This window comes from Leptopilina boulardi, unplaced genomic scaffold (assembly GCF_019393585.1).
Source record: "Leptopilina boulardi isolate dan_hultmark-lab unplaced genomic scaffold, ZJU_Lbou_2.1 LbouV2_80, whole genome shotgun sequence".
Lineage (NCBI taxonomy): Eukaryota > Metazoa > Arthropoda > Insecta > Hymenoptera > Figitidae > Leptopilina > Leptopilina boulardi.
In genome coordinates, this window is record NW_026138028.1 from 417,984 (window position 1) to 434,371 (window position 16,388).

General features: G+C 25.8%; 3 protein-coding genes and 1 long non-coding RNA gene across 4 annotated transcripts; 3 read left to right on the forward strand and 1 right to left on the reverse strand.

Moving 5' to 3' along the window:
• The first annotated feature begins 56 nt into the window (after positions 1 to 56).
• Positions 57 to 1,528, forward strand: LOC127290767 (ARL14 effector protein-like). The gene is made up of 4 exons (XM_051319548.1): positions 57 to 207; positions 402 to 511; positions 579 to 844; positions 912 to 1,528. Exons 2-4 carry the CDS (start codon positions 467 to 469, stop codon positions 994 to 996), a joined length of 396 nt encoding a protein of 131 aa, XP_051175505.1. The 5' UTR covers positions 57 to 207; positions 402 to 466; the 3' UTR covers positions 997 to 1,528.
• Positions 1,529 to 1,674: 146 nt separating this feature from the next.
• On the forward strand, positions 1,675 to 12,248 carry LOC127290766 (GTP-binding protein Di-Ras2). Its single transcript, XM_051319547.1, has 4 exons — positions 1,675 to 2,360; positions 2,525 to 2,778; positions 5,466 to 5,684; positions 5,808 to 12,248. The coding sequence occupies exons 2-4, from the start codon at positions 2,641 to 2,643 to the stop codon at positions 6,039 to 6,041; spliced, it is 591 nt and encodes a 196-aa protein (XP_051175504.1). The 5' UTR covers positions 1,675 to 2,360; positions 2,525 to 2,640; the 3' UTR covers positions 6,042 to 12,248.
• A 1,064-nt stretch (positions 12,249 to 13,312) lies between these two features.
• LOC127290783 (doublesex- and mab-3-related transcription factor 3-like) lies at positions 13,313 to 15,945 on the forward strand. The gene is made up of 4 exons (XM_051319575.1): positions 13,313 to 13,614; positions 14,182 to 14,433; positions 14,550 to 14,882; positions 14,964 to 15,945. Exons 1-4 carry the CDS (start codon positions 13,417 to 13,419, stop codon positions 15,312 to 15,314), a joined length of 1,134 nt encoding a protein of 377 aa, XP_051175532.1. The 5' UTR covers positions 13,313 to 13,416; the 3' UTR covers positions 15,315 to 15,945.
• On the reverse strand, positions 13,625 to 14,679 carry LOC127290784 (uncharacterized). The gene is made up of 3 exons (XR_007844476.1): positions 14,540 to 14,679; positions 14,172 to 14,421; positions 13,625 to 14,044 (listed from the first exon to the last, which is right to left on the reverse strand). It is a non-coding gene; the product is annotated as an uncharacterized LOC127290784 (long non-coding RNA).
• Positions 15,946 to 16,388: the final 443 nt, after the last annotated feature.

A 16,388-nucleotide genomic window follows, 5' to 3' on the forward strand; every position in this document is an offset into this window, starting at 1 on the left:
AAGTACAAAAAAAATTATGGAAATAATATTCAAAAATATTCTAGTTTCGCGGGTAAATGAAGGCAGCGACATGCGGCAGCGTTGCCAAATTAACAGAAATAAAAAAGAAAAACATTAAAGTTATTTGCGTTTTTCTGTCAACATTTTTTTTATTTGAATATAAATTATATAAAATCGGAAATAGTTAATTAATTATGGATTTGAAAGGTATGTAATAAACTTTAGGTGCAATTATATATAATAATAATATAAGTCTATATTAGATTTGTAAATTATTTAATCAAACGATAATGAATTTTTAGGTTATGTTTTTGTATATACGTTAAGTATTATTTGAAAATATAAATAAATACCTAAATACCCTTACAATAATTTAATTAATTATACGTTATTTTTTTCAGTATAAATTCATTTTCGAACAATAGAAAATCAGCTCCGTTTTAATTAGAAAAAATTTGTTTTAAAAATGAATGGCTCATCGGATAAACCCTTTGATACACGAGCTGTGAGGGTAAGTATTGTTTATAAAATATAGAATTTATATTGTTTAATTGTAATTTGTAATGTGTTTATTATAGAAAAGCACTAGAGGTGTAAAGCAAAAAGGTGTCGATAGTGTTACAAAAAAATTTCTTCGTAATTTTGATCCAGAGACAAGTGAAAGAGAAAAACGTAAATTAAATCGACGACTCTCTCAGCCGCAGAAGAAGAATGTTTTATATGATGAAAAAGGAATTTTACATGCAACTGGTGATAATCTTTGTGATTGTTTAAATAAAAATTGTCTGGGCTGTCATTTTCCATGTCCTAAATGTAGTTCTATTAAATGCGGTCACGAATGCAGGTATGATTAAAATTTTTCATACATTTCTAATTCTGTTTTCATTAAATCAAAAATTGTATTTTTGCAGAAATAATAGAAAATGGACTTACGATGCAATTGAAAATGAAGGCAGTGATAACCTCATAAGAAATCCTGTCGTAAAAGAATCCTAGCGTTAAGCTTTACTTAAATAAAATTCAAAAACAGTAAGGCCAATGATGAATACATGCTTTTTTGTGAAGTGAATTGTGAGACTGCTCTTAGTGATAAAAGTCCTTTTTTTAATAAGGATTTACGGAAATGGATTCATAATAACTGATTTCTCATGGTATTTATACATATATATTTTTTCATCATCCTTATGATAAAATAGAATGTCATTTTAAATTACGATTTTACTATATACAGTGAAATTAAAATCATCCATTTTATTCTGGGGATCCATTATTTTACTCTTACAAGGATCTTTAATTGAATAAATAAATTATAAATATAATTAAATTAAATATACAAAACTCGATTAATTATACATATATTTTTATCGTTGAAAAATTTTGTTTTATCCGATAAAAAAAATATCCTGTGATTTGAAATGAATCCTGTTTTATCAAATATATCAAATGATACGAAATGGATTCTGTCTTCATGGTTAATGGCTTTTGATTGATGATTGTAAATACAATTTAAGGGGAGGAAGAAAATATACTCTTGAGTGTTTTTTTTTTTAATTGAAATATTCAGATCTTATAAATCTGTTTAGCTTACTCATAAAATGTAGATAATAAATGTATTTAGAGATTAATTAAAAAACAATGAAAAAGGGAAACATTTTTGAACTTTAAGACATTTTTTAAATATATTTTTCATTAGTGAATTTTAATTTTTATTATAATTTAAAAGTTTAAAATTGATGTAATTTAGTCTAAGCAGAAAATTTATTTTCGACAAATTGATATTTCGGTGAGTAATTTATATAAGTAAACTGATCGGATGACGATGACGCGTGGGATTTATTTGAGAACTTTGAAAAACGTGGTTGTTGATATCATACGAGAAGTGCGTCTACGGCGGAGGCGTGCATGTGCCACCCTTTCCTAATATTGATTTTTCGCCATGGAACAAGTCCTTTTGGCTTAGTGCGCACCTACCCACTCATACAGTGCAGTGGGTGTGCGCGCCTCGTTTTCACCCGAATTAATCAAAGTTCACGCCGCAAAACTTGCAGCTCCGAGTGTTTCAACTATGTAACGTTCGCGACGTGAGAAGTGAGATATCGCGTGGAAGCGTTTATAATTCATAAACGTACGCACGAAAAAGAGAAAAAAAAGAGAGAGAGAGAGGCTGATCAAAATAAGATAATTTTCTGGTTTTGTGAAGAAAAGAAGAAAAATATCGTTCAAGTGAGAAAAAGAGTCTGAGTCCTTTCAATTTTTTTTGTTCCACTACCTTCTGGATGATAAATCAACGGATATCCTAAGGACATATAGATGGATCGCGCCCACTGTTTTTGGATTGAATCCTTCGTTAGTTCATGAAGGTGGTTATTAAGTAAAAGTTCATATTATTAGTTTTTATTTTGATAAATGATTCTTAATTTAATAATAATATTTCTTTAATAAGAAATTGATAAAAAAAAAAAATTCGATTTACTAAATCGAAAGCAAAGTTTATTTTTTAGTTTAATGTTGAATTTAATTTTAGGAGCGACTGACGTCAACTTGGAGGAGATTTTGAGAGTAGAATTCGAATTTTAAAAGGGAAATCAGGTGCCCGTTTTTAACGGGCCAGCTTTTACAATTGCGGCAGCAGATGTCAGGATGCCGGAACAGAGTAACGACTACCGGGTCGTTGTCTTTGGTGCTGGAGGTGTTGGAAAGAGTTCTTTGGTTTTACGCTTCGTGAAAGGAACTTTTCGGGAATCTTATATACCAACTATTGAGGACACTTATAGACAGGTATGTTGGAATAAATATTTAACAAATAATTCTCATACCTCAATAACAATGTTCTTAACTGGGAGTTCCAGTTAACAACTTTGTTTTACATTCTTTTTTTTATCACAGTCTCATACATTATTTTCACAAAGCTTTTTGCTTTTCCTTGATAAACTTATTTAGTTGGAATTTATTTATAGAAATTTATAAATATTGTTCTATTACTTTGAAATGTGAGAGTCGGTTCTAATTTGTTGGAAATTTTTTTGATTATAATTAATTGATTTGAAAATTATTAGTTTTTAACGTTGATTTATCTAAAATCTCGATTCGTTGAAATTAATTTATTCGGTATTTGTTAGGAAAAATTAATTTATTTGTTTTAACCAATTAATTTCGCACTTATCAGTTGAAAGTTATTTCATTTGAAATTAATTTATCTCCGGTAAATCTTGTTTAAGTAATTTTAGCTAGTTTTGGAAGTTTTAGTTTTCTCTTTTGTGATCTCATAACAGCTTTGACATTTCCCAACTTGAAACAACAGGAGAGTCATAAACGGAGATTTAATCGTTTATCTGGTTCATTGTGTCACATATCTGTGTCGTTGTCTTTGAATATACATATATGTATCTTTTTTTCACCGATTTTTGAATTTAAATTTTTCTATTTTTAAAAACAATATTTGGGAAGAATTATTGTTTAAAAAAAATTTATTATTAAAAGAATACTTTTTGTCTTTTTTATACAAAATGTAGCTAAAAATTTATTTCATACAAACTAGCTTTTTCACTTTTCCATAAAATTGTCTCTTTGCTCATTGACTCATTTTATACTTGCTTCTTTAAGTTAATTATTAATGTTGTAAAGGATGTAATATTAAGTTTTATCATCAAAAGCAGAATTATGTATGGATAGGAAGATCCTATTCGTGTTTCCATAGAAAATACTGTGAGTGAACTTGGCGTGTTAATTTCATAACTCACACTAAAATGCAATTTTGTCATCGTCTCATAAATTCGTTGACTTTAACTAAATTATAAAGCAATTAAAAAAAAATTCTATCCACATTTATTAATTAAAATTATTTTTCAATTTATTTATAATTTATCGTAATTATCATTTATTCTGATAAAAATAATTTTTTTAAATTCTATTTTACTTTTTTTGAAAGGAACTTAAATAAAATAGATTTTATTCATCTATGCGTTTTCAAAACAATGTTGAGAAATATGTTTTTGGTGTTTTTTTTGTATCTTTCTTTCTCTCTTTTATGATCGTTCACTCACATCAGAAAACATGCAAACAAGTCGGAGAACACTCTCTTGGTTTCCTTTATTCATTAGTGTAATTGTGGAATGAAGTTCAAGAGTTAGTCTGCAATCCCCTTCTGTAATTTCAATTTTCACGAAAGATTTCTCTTTTCCTGAGAAGAGAAATTTTCAATGAAATAAGTTTGAATGTAATTAAATTTGCTAACAATTTCTTTTATTTAAAAAAAAAATGTAAATAAATTTTTTCTTTCACTATTTAAAAAAATATTTATTCTACTCATAAATTTTTTTTTGCATTAATAAGATTTCTTTTTCATGAAAAAGACATTAGTTTTACATAAAGCTTAAATAATATAGAAACATTTTTATCTGTAATTTGGACGAAATAGATTCACCCTATTTAGGAAAGATTCTTGTGGTTTAGGATTCAGGAAGTGAGATTGCGAGGGATTGATCGCAGCAGCTAATAAAGATGGATATCGTTAAAATCCAGTCTTCACTTTTATTTTCTGTGAAGAGTTTTATTGTCGATAGAATATCTGATTTTTATTATTGGATAAAAAAAAGAATTTTTATTTAAAAATCAAGATGCATTTTAAAGTAGAATTTAAAATAATTATAGGAATTTTGTTTTTTATAATTAAATTGTAATTAATTTTAATTAAAAATAATCGAACAAAAATAAATAGAGTTTAATTTAAATTAAACTCGTTTAGAAAAAAATAAAGTTCACCTTGTAGAGTTGCTAAATTAGGAAAACTTGAACTTCTAAAAGGAGCTGAAGATTCTTTTTTATTAAAAGCTAGTAACATAAACTTGCAATAATCAATCAATAGAAATTATTTATAGACCGGGAGAATTCTTTCGAGTGTAATTAAAAATAAATAATTGTCTGATTTGCACTATCTGCTTTTTTCCAATGATGTTGTTTTTAATCTCAATTTCCAAATATTTTTTTAATTCATTTTATTTTTAATATCAATTTTTTTTTTATTAATTACTCAATTTTTAATTAAATTATTTACAAATAAATGTGAAACTTTTCAGAAAGATCAAAATTATTTTAATTAAGTGATTATAAAATCAGAATTTATAAATGTGTGTGAATGTATGTGAAATATATAGTTGACCCAAGTAAATCTTTCTCTAAGTGCAATATGAGGTTTTTGGTCATGAATAATTCATTGAACGATAAACCTCCTTAAAGTTAAAGAGAGCTAAAGTGGCAGAATGTCACATGCCTAGCATCTATTGCAGAAACGGGGTGAGAGAAAGAAAAAAAAAGAAGAAAAAAAAAAAAAAAAAAAAAGAAGGGAACTTGTGAGATCTACTGCTGTGTTCGTGATGCGAAGTGTGCCATTTGATAAAAAAAATATTTTTCACGAGAACAAAAATGAAAAAAAATATATATATTGAAAAATGCGGCATGATTTTTAGGTGATTAGCTGCAACAAAAATATTTGCACACTTCAAATTACGGACACAACGGGGTCTCATCAGTTTCCTGCGATGCAAAGACTTTCCATAAGCAAAGGACATGCCTTCATTCTGGTGTATTCCGTTTGCTCCCGGCAAAGCCTTGAGGAACTTCGACCAATTTGGGCCGTTATTCGAGAGCTCAAAGGACAAGATATTTCACAGATACCAATAATGTTGGTGAGAATTCGCAAAAAAATGTATATATATAGTTAATAAAAGTGTGAAAAAAATGAATTTTTATGTAATATCACAATTATTATTGTAATTAATGAAATTTTATTATTTTTTTCCTCAACACAGGTGGGAAACAAGTGTGACGAGAGCCCTTCTGTCAGGGAGGTTTCGTTAAGCGAAGGAGCAGCGGAGGCAGCAAATTGGGGCTGTGGTTTTTTGGAGACATCTGCAAAAACGAATCATAACGTAAATACTCTTTTCCGGGATTTATTAACACTTGAGAAAAATCGATCAGTCTCGTTGCAACCGGTACAAAGCAGTAACGCAATAAGCTTTAAGGAAAAGTGTGTCGTTATGTAATAAATTCTACACACACACATATATTATTATCCAAAAATTTGATATATGAAAAAAAATTTCCCTTTTATCTAAATTATTCGATTAATCCAATTATATTAGTCATTAAAAAGAAATAAATGCGCACGTCATGAAAAAAATTTGGAAAAAAACGATTAAAAATTCTGTCAAAAATTGAAACATTTTTTGATAAATCAAAACGGCGTGAAAATTGATAAATTAAAAAAAAGAAATTGGATAAAAATTTAAAAAGTTCAACAAAAAAAGGGATAATTTGAAAATTGAAAAAATCTAAACAGCTATTGATAAATTCAAAACAATTGAAAAATATAAATAATAATTATCATAATTTGTAATTAATATTACAATAGTTATTTCATTTTCTAATTTTTTATTCGTAATCAAGTAGTGATTTTTCTAGTCTGATTGAAATGAAAAAAAAACTCGTCGATCGATTGACGTGAGTTCTGAGCCCGCCGACAATTTCGGGTAAATTATCCTTAAGATAGAAAAAAGGGGGCCGTTACATTTTGTAAATTATGAATTTATGGTATATAATATTTAATTGCAGAGGAAAGAGTGAAAAAAAAATTAAGATAGAATTATTTAACACAGATGGTCGTGATCTAGTTTTGGAAAAGGACTCTTTCCTATTTCATGAAAATTTTAAATAGACCAGAAAAATTTTCCCCCAATTTAGAAAATAAGAATAGTTGACACGAAAGAGATAGTTGCTCGATTACAAAAAAAAAAAAAACAAAAAAAAACAAAAAAAAATAGAAACAAAAATGTTATTTGTAATTGGCCAATAATCTTGTTCTTGTTATTAATTACTGCTTATTATTCAAAATACATCGTCGAGTTATACTCCATGAAGGTGTTAAAAAAAAAGTTCAGTTAAAACCACATTGGAGTCTCGATGAATCAGGCAATCTCCTAATAATATACAGAATGGATCAATTTTCGTCGTTCGCTCACTTAAAAAAACTAAACATTTCTCGTAATATAAATACTTTTTTTGAGAATAATTTTTTTGGACCTAATATTTTCATTTTAAAGTTAAATTCCTTTTTATTATTGATTTGAAAATTGAACAATTCATGGTTAATATAAAAAATATATCAAGATAATTAAGCTTAAATAGATATGCAGTGCATAGAATATTAAATATTTATAAAATATATGTAAAAGTAAAGAAGAAAAAGAAATTTTTTCTGCAAAAGATTTTAATTTGGAATTTCGCTTCTACAAAGTCTATTTACACATAATATAAAAAGAAATAAATTTCCAATTTTTCAAATGAACCAAAGTTCGATATTTGCATGTGAATTTTAAATATGAAAATAATGTGACATATTATTTATACATACACAGGCACAGTAAATAAATAAATGATTATTGTTAATGAAAATACAATTTTCAAAATGTAGATTATAAGATTTAAAAGTCATTTGGCTAACAACGAAACAAATTTCTCTCTTCTCATTTTCATTTCAATAATCTCACTATAAAAATTGTATTTAATCAAGAATTTTTATTAAGAAAATTTAATTGATAATTATTAATCATTCAATCTTATTGATTAAGAATCGTAACATTCTCGGCAATAAATATAATAGACTACAATATTTATTAAAAATCCTAAGGGGTTTAGAATTCAATAATATGTAATTATATTCAAGGTTGTGAAATTATGTGCAGAATTGACCATGTCGAAAAATACATTTATAAGTGTAAAAAAAATAGTTTATATTCAGACTATTTATTTTAATTTTATTTTAGATGTTAATTAAAATTACTTAATCTTGAGTTGAAGACTATCTGCTTATTGAAATGTGCAGATGATTACTTAAAATTTTTTTTTAAAATATATTGAAAGACTGAACTTAAAATATTTTTACTAACTAGGGAACAAATCCAGAGTTTCAAAACTTATGGATATTTTCAATAAAGTCTGGTATGTTGTAATTATGATTATAAATATATATAATTTTATTGTCTAATAAAAATAGAACAAGAAACATCAGTAAAAAAATATTTAGTAAAGAATAATAATAATTTCGATAATTATCAAGACAATTACCTGAAATTTTGATTTTTAAAATGTAGGTAATAAACTTTCATATAAAGAAACTTCTTGATTAAAAGCAATTTTCAAGTGAAAAATTAAAAAAAAATTATATTTTAATTATCCAGATGACCTTAAATATAATTTCTAAATAAATCTGCAACCCTTCAGAAAATGAATTACTCATTGTTAGTTTATGTTTAGGTCAGTAGGTAGAAGAACCCTTCTTCTCTACATTTAACTGAAGGTCTTTGCAAAATTATTATAATATTCGAAGGAAAGTGCAAAATGCAGTGAAGCGAACGACGAATCAGTGCATGTAAAAGAGCATATGCAAATATGTGGAAATAATGAGTAAACAAAAAAAAAAATGAAAATAATGAAGAGAAAGAAATGAAAGAAAAATGTACGAACTGTTAATATGAGATTGATTTTTGTTGAATAGTTTTAAGATTTTTGTAAAACGATGCTATTTAGAGTTTTAATAATATCGTCGCGATCAGGATAAATGTGTTGTAGTCCAACGTACCGATGGGGCAATCCTTATTAAAAAAAAAATTTGCAAAAATATGTACTTAAATGTATAACGAGTCTCACAAATTCGCAAAAAAATATTTAAAATTAAAAAAAAAGTAGTGGACGTTTTAGAAATACTGTGCGAAGGGATTTTATAGCGTCAACGTCCAAAAAAAGAATTTTTAATCTCATTCTTAAGTAGCCCGTAGTTGTAAAATTGTAGCATTTGTCATTTTACAAAAGAAAAAAAAGAAAACGATCTCTTTGACCTCTTGCAATCTTCTTTTTTTGAGTTTATAAAAATCATTTTTTAACGAATAATAATAATAATTAATATTCTAGAAATTAATAGTGTCGATAAATGAGCGACGGTTTTGGCCTAAGTTAAAAAAATACCGAATTCCAAAGTGAGAATACTACTTTGAGGTGTCTGAGACTGAATTTAAAAATTAAACAAAAAAAAAGTTAATAGAAAATAAATTAAGAATAATTAATTAAGAATATTCTTCTAATCGGTTTCACTATATTTAACAACGATAAAAAACAAAATTCAAGCAATTTTACGAATTATCGTCTTTCACTAAATGCTTATAAATGAACAACGAATTAATTTATTGATTATTCTGATGACAGACGCATTTACAGATAAGAATAATTATTTAATCAAAATTGTAAATTAAAATCATTGTTCTTTAATTAAGCTTCCATTTCTCATTGATAAGAAATATACAAAAATTTACTTAAGCTTGAGAATATTATATATGTATTTTAAGACATTTTTGTAATGAATTAAGTATAAAATTTTAATTAACATTGTGACAGAAAAATTTAATTTTTCTAAAATGTTAGGTAGAATTCAAAAATATTTATATTAAGGAATTTTATTTTTTATTTTTCAAAAAATGAAAAATTTTCTTTTAATAAAAAACAAAAAAAATCGTTTGCTAAATGAAACTAATTTATGGGAAGATTTGTAAAGAGGTTGAAGATGAATCCAACGATGATTTAATGAAAAAAATGCGTTGTTTGAAAAAAAAATTGTCACACATTTGGAAAATAGGTACCATTCCAAATGTACACTTTTTTCAATTTCAAAGAAAGCATATTGTTAATAATTATACAGAAAATTTCCCAATTATTGACGAAATAGACGTCAATTTTTCAGTTTAGCGTAAATTTTTAGTATCTCTTTTTGTGACAAAAAGAAGAAAAGCGCTTTTATTTTAACTAAAACGAGATCATGAAAAAAGAAAAGTAACCCATATGGATTCTCATGAATATTTTCAAAGTTTATGCAAAAAGAAAAAAATCATTTTTGCGGATTATACACATTGAATTTATCTCAAAGATGTATTATACAAACAAACAAACAAATTAACATTATATATTATTATAAAAAAAATTATTTATCAAAGGAAAAAAATGACGATCTATTATGTAAAATGAAGACTTTTATCTGGAAAAAAATCGGAGCACTCGTTCCTCTTAACTTAAGTACCTGTTTTTTGATTATATAGTATATACAATATATACATTATACATGTATTGAGAATTCTTATAGTTTGTACTTTTAACTTTATAGTCTAAGTGCGGAGGCGTTTCCCATGGGATTCTAGAGGGTTACCTGAAACTGGAACGTGTCTTCCCGTGAGACACTATGAAAGAAATAAACTGCACACTATAACTGGGTCGATAAATGTATTGGAGCTGTGTTCTTCTTTCAATTGAAATGCAATTGATAAAAAAATATTTTCCACTTCTATTTTTTTTTTATTGATAAAATAATTTTATCAATCAATTTTAATCCTACATTGAAAAACAATTTTTTGACAATTTCAAAATTATTATTGTGTTTTAAAAGTTAAATAAATAAATTTCATTTTATTTTGATAGAAAAAACAAGGTTTGAATAGACAACACAGCTTTAAATCATTTTCATTGCCAAACTTTGCCTAGTGAAAATAGTTATGATATTTATAATATTTAACTGTTACTTAAAAAATACAAAAAGTTGCATTATTCGACATTTTTGCTTGATAAAAAAAAATAATCAAACACACAAAGACACAATGGAATTTGTTATATTTGAACAAATTCTACGTTTTGTTATGCAGCTTACAAGTTTGCATTAAAAGAGAAATTTTTCTTACAAAGCAATGAAAAAAAATATTCTTTCTGAATTTTATAATAATTACTGAATTACATTAATTAAACATTAATTATCAATGAATTTTTAATATTATAATAGTTACTGTAACAATGTTTACTGAGAGAAAAAAACAATTGAATTTCTATCGAGTAATACATATCTTCATCGCATCGAACAAGCCAAATCGCAAAAAAAAAAAAAAATTAAAAAAATTCTAGGATCGACAAAAAAAAGCGAAAAAGTTGTACAGTTAGAAAAGATGAAAGGAAAGGTAATCTTTCGATTTTTGGGGCCAATCGGTGATAAGGAAATGAATCATGGTATTGTGTATTAAAGAACCCAAAAAAAAAAAAAATAATAAAACAGAAACAAATTGAGATTAGTCGAAAAGTAGCTCGTTTCTTCACCGATTCCCTTCAGAATCGTGGTCGATAACGATTCTTCTTTCTGCCGCATTACTCTTGTCATTTTACACGAATAACAAGAAATTTCAATTTTTCTGCCGACAAATTATGAAAATTCCTGGCGGAAGGTGCTTTAAAAGTTAATTAATAAAATGGAAAGTTCAGCCATACAAGCAATGATTGTTTTAAATTTATAATATAAGTTTGTAAGTTTCTCAACGAGCCAACTAATTATTACTGTGAGCACAATAATCGTATGCACAAAAAAAATCGTTGCGTGATTATACGTTTATTATATAAAATATATACATATAATATTAATTGTCCTTTTAATAAGCCAAGTTTGACTATCGCTTGATAATAAATTTCGATTTTTAAATTTCATAAATTTTACTCAAACGATATACATTTTTCGTATATATTATATTGTCAGGAAATTAAAAAAAGCAAAAAAAAAAAAATTAAAGAAATTCGTCAAGAAAATTTCTCTCATTCCCTGGGATATTTTTTATATTTATTTTTAAAAATTATTTAAAAATATATTTTATATTTTAAATATCCCTGGAAAGTAAAAAATTACTCATTTTAAAAGTAATTTACATAATTTTGTATGTTTTGACGAATTTAATTTTTCTCGATAAAAAAAAGGAACAAGTGCAAGACATTCATTTTATCAGAAATTATTTTAACTGATGCATTTATATTTATAATAATAAATTATTTTAATCGCTTATATTTACATTTTATATTATTAATAAAAAAAATTTTTTAATCTATGCCAAATGAAAAATCATTTATCTGCTGAATAATTAAAAAAAAATACTTGACGAAAATTATAGTGAAGTTTTTCTATACTGTTAAAAATTTCTGTATTCAAAACATGAAATATGAAAAAATCTATATTGATAATTATAATATTATATCAATTTATATATAAATATATATATCTCTACACAAACGTTGCAATAGAAATATTTTTTAATATTACAAAAAATATAGTTTAACATAGTAGAATTGTTGACTTAGTGAGATGATGAATTTGCATATCACATGAATGCAGAAATTTTTAATAAGTATCAGCGCAGAATTAAATAAATATAAAATGCTATCAACGAATATATTTAATGTAACGGATTGAAGTTTTCAAAGTCGTACATCATAATTCTAAAAAAGAAAAAAAATAACGACGAAAAATAAGCGAGTTGGTTAAACTAATTTTTCGTATTCTATTAATATCAATTCTTTTTCTATTTTTTTTAAATAAAAAAAAAAACGTTTTTTTCTTTTACTGTAAAATACGATGAATTTATTAATATTAGAGAGAATGTTTTTTGTAACTTCAAAAATAAAGGAAAAAGAAATTAGTGTTTCTTGAAATGCAGGGCAATTGTTCTAATAATTGACATTTGTACCTATAATAATTGGCACTCTATTTGATTTTTCATTAATAAACGAAAAGAAAAACGTATAAAAAATGAGTATTTTTTAATATCCCTTTAATATTCTCCATTTAACAAAAAAAAACTATTTTACCTCAATTGTAATTTTCTTTTTTAATAACGTGATTAATTTTGAGAAATTTATGAATTTAATTTTTAAAAATGTTATGTTATTTGTATGTTTTATGTAAAATGTTTTTTATAAAATAACAAAAAGTTTAAAGAGAATTTACTTCTTTTTATTTGTGTGTGCTACTTGTATATTTGTTTAAACTAAACCAATGCTGTGAACATCGAGGCGGAGAAGGTAAACAAAGTAGAACCAATCCAAGCGTAAGGGTGGTCCAGTGAAGATTTCTTCTCAATAGAGATAAAGTGTGGTTACTAGGGGAGCAACCAATTGAAACTTGACAATCTATAACCGAATTCTGAAGAAATTTTTGGGATTCACGATGAGAGTTTTATCTTCAGTCAGTGTTCAACTATCAAACATTTAGGAAACTTAATCTAACATTAAATTTCAAGTGAATATGAAAATTTTTTGAAAATAAGGAAAAAAACAAGTTAAAAATTTCCTATCCTAATTGAAAAAAAAAAAATGTACTAATTTTTTCTCATTTATTCTTCTCAAACTTTAAAGAAAAAATTTCTTTGACTATTTTTCTAAAATCATTTCTTCAATTAACAACAAACTGGAAAAAATTAAAATTATGAAGTATTTAATATTATTAAAATACAAAAATATTTGAAAGTGAAAAATTAAAGTTTTCAATCTTGAAGAACATAAACTGAAGATAAAACAATGCTTCGTGGGAAATCAAAGAAATTAGAAGAAAATGACGATTCTAATGTTAAACAAAGAAAACCTAAATGTGCAAGATGCAGAAATCATGGACTGATATCTTGGTTGAGAGGTCACAAAAGAGAATGTCGTTATCGCGATTGTTTTTGTGTAAAATGTTCACTAATTGCTGAACGTCAACGAGTTATGGCTGCACAGGTGAGAAACGTGACCTACTTTTTTTTAAATTTAAATAAATTTAATAATTAAAATATTTAAATATATATTTTTGTAGGTACTTAATTAATTAAATACTGCAATTACTTTTTGTAAAGATAATACTAGCAAATTTATTTTTTTTTTTCAAATAAAAAATTGCACTTACATGAAAATTTTGTGAAAAATCATTTTTGTTAATGTAACAAACACAGTTTACTCATCACAATCGTTTTTCTTGTCTGGTATCATTAAAGGCAAAATCCATTAAGCTTCGGTATAGTATTTCATTTCTGTTTGCATAGGCATTAGAGTCACTCGATCCTACGTCTATAACACTTCATCCCACAAAATCTCAAACTGTTTCTGATTATATATGTATATCCAGTGAATATTCGCACTTTGGTAATTTTAGTCAAATGCTAAGTGATTCCTGAAAGCAATATATTTAAATTCATATATAAAATAATTGATAAAACAATTATTAATTTATTACAAAACTTGCAAAAGATTTATTTTTTCTAATTTCTGTTTTATTTAATCTAATATTTGTTTCTTACTTTTTTTTAGGTCGCTTTGAAACGACAACAGGCTGCCGAAGATGCAATAGCTCTTTGTATGGCAAAAGTGACGACAGGACAAAAAATTAATCGCCTACCACCAGGAAAAATATTTGGAATGACAGTAACAGATCCTGATACGAATAAAAATAATAAAGAGGGAAATCCCGTCACTTTGGATACAAGTACAAATAATCCGCCCGAAGATTCCAACGATTGCATTGAAAAGGAAGAACACAATATTTTTGAGCTGAAAAATCAAGTAAACTGAACAATTTTCATTTCTAATAATCTTAAATATTTAATTTAATTGAAAATTCATTAAACTTGAAATAAATAAAATAGAATTTTACAATGATTATATATACCTGTGCATAGGAGAAAAATGAAGAAACCAAATCTGAACATGAAGGTAGTGGCATCAGTTTGTTCCCGAAAATAAAAGAGAAATTAATTAAGAAAACAGATTGCGCTGTATCGCAAACATCAATGGAAACTCTTGTTCGACTATTTCCAAATACAAAACTTTCTGTACTTCAATTGGTATTGCAAAGATGTGGTCAGGATCTCCTCAAAGCAATTGAATATTTTTCTTGTACCGAAAAATCCTCAACCATTGATTCCCATTGTCCGGGAATATCCGCTTTTCATCCACCAAAAATCGATCAACTCCCAGAAGTCCTTAATCAAGATTTAAAAAATTCATCCAAGGTTTGTAGAAATATTTTATTGTTTGTTTTCTATTTTCAATTATCAATTAATTAATTTTCTAAATTTATTTTCTTTAAACAGACATTCACTTTGCCTCCACTGCATCCAACAAATCATTTAGGCGAAAGTTATTGCCTTTTAAATGTAATATCTGAACCAGTTGCTAAAAATTTTGAAAACACCAACTTTTGTGGAAATAATTTCTCTTTTGGTAAATCAGGAACTTCGAGAATTGATCGTGAGAGTTCAATTGCATTGAATTTGCAGTACAATCATTATTTTGACTCGGGACTTCAATATAATCATCAATTACGTGAACATCATCAGTTTACAGATTTTTCTCAAAGGCCAAGTATACTGCATCTTCCACCTTTTATTCCAAATATTCCTTGCGTTCAGCCAAATTGTTTACTTTGCTACAAGTTTGCATAAAATATTTCCAAAAAAAAAATTCTTTCTGAAAAAAATAATTACATTTCTATTATTAAAATATATATATTATATAATGACATTTAATAATGATAAAAGAAGAAATTTCTCAATCTCACCTTTTTAGAATGAAAAAATACTCTTTTAAATTAAATTAAAAATTATTTAACTATTTATATATTAAAACAGCATTAACATAGTGAAATATTCGATTTTATTAATCACTATGTTGCGAATATTTATACATAATATTATCATTAGTTTCTAATTATAGGGTATCGAGCATTAAATATACATTACATGTATTTTCTTTATATGTAATTTGATATTTCCCTAGAATATAATACGTTATTTATAATTGGAATTAAGAATATATTCATTTTGCGCATTTACTGCGAAAAATTTTCCACTTTTTTAAATTAAAATTCTAATGTTTTATACAAAACAAAAAAGAAATTGCTTTTTATGAACACAAAATTTCAATTTTTCTTCAAAATTGAATATTATTGCATGAATAATTTAAAATAAATATTTAATTTTAGATATATAAATAAAAAGTGTCTTTTTCATTTAGATAGAATGTTGTTAATTAATTTTCTAATAAAAAGCAAAATGAAACGATGTCCTCCCCCCCGTATATAAGAGAAAATAGAATAATTAATAATAACGATAATTTTGATGGTGTTACACTTCACATATAATATCGTTTTATGAAGCAGAAAAAACACATATTTTTATTACTTGTGAAATAGAGAGGAAGTTAATTGAATCAAGGAAGATCCGATTCGTCGTGTAAATAATCTCGGCACATGCCTTGAGGCGAGAAAAATCCAAAGGGGGTTTAGTTTTGATTTACTTTTCGCTAAAGAAAATACTAAAAGTCCCACGGGACGATTGCGCATTCCATGACTATCGTCGTTGTATTGTGACTTGAATTTCTAACCACACAGGAAACTAAACACCATTCAAAGATTCTTTTTTATTAACTTTTTTTTATATTTATCTCTGACAATTTTTTATTTTCAACTTCCTTTTACTTTGAATTTTAAAGAATAAAAAAAAACTATAATTAAACTT

Bases quoted from the DNA above. Each gene is read 5' to 3' on its own strand.
- LOC127290766 (XM_051319547.1), top strand. From the start codon at position 2,641: ATGCCGGAACAGAGTAACGACTACCGGGTCGTTGTCTTTGGTGCTGGA. The intron at 2,779-5,465 runs GTATGTTGGAAT...CATGATTTTTAG, and splicing joins TTGAGGACACTTATAGACAG to GTGATTAGCTGCAACAAAAA. The intron at 5,685-5,807 runs GTGAGAATTCGC...TCCTCAACACAG, and splicing joins CACAGATACCAATAATGTTG to GTGGGAAACAAGTGTGACGA.
- LOC127290783 (XM_051319575.1), top strand. From the start codon at position 13,417: ATGCTTCGTGGGAAATCAAAGAAATTAGAAGAAAATGACGATTCTAAT. The intron at 13,615-14,181 runs GTGAGAAACGTG...ACTTTTTTTTAG, and splicing joins AACGAGTTATGGCTGCACAG to GTCGCTTTGAAACGACAACA. The intron at 14,434-14,549 runs GTAAACTGAACA...ACCTGTGCATAG, and splicing joins TTTTTGAGCTGAAAAATCAA to GAGAAAAATGAAGAAACCAA.
- LOC127290767 (XM_051319548.1), top strand. From the start codon at position 467: ATGAATGGCTCATCGGATAAACCCTTTGATACACGAGCTGTGAGG. The intron at 512-578 runs GTAAGTATTGTT...TGTTTATTATAG, and splicing joins TTGATACACGAGCTGTGAGG to AAAAGCACTAGAGGTGTAAA. The intron at 845-911 runs GTATGATTAAAA...GTATTTTTGCAG, and splicing joins AAATGCGGTCACGAATGCAG to AAATAATAGAAAATGGACTT.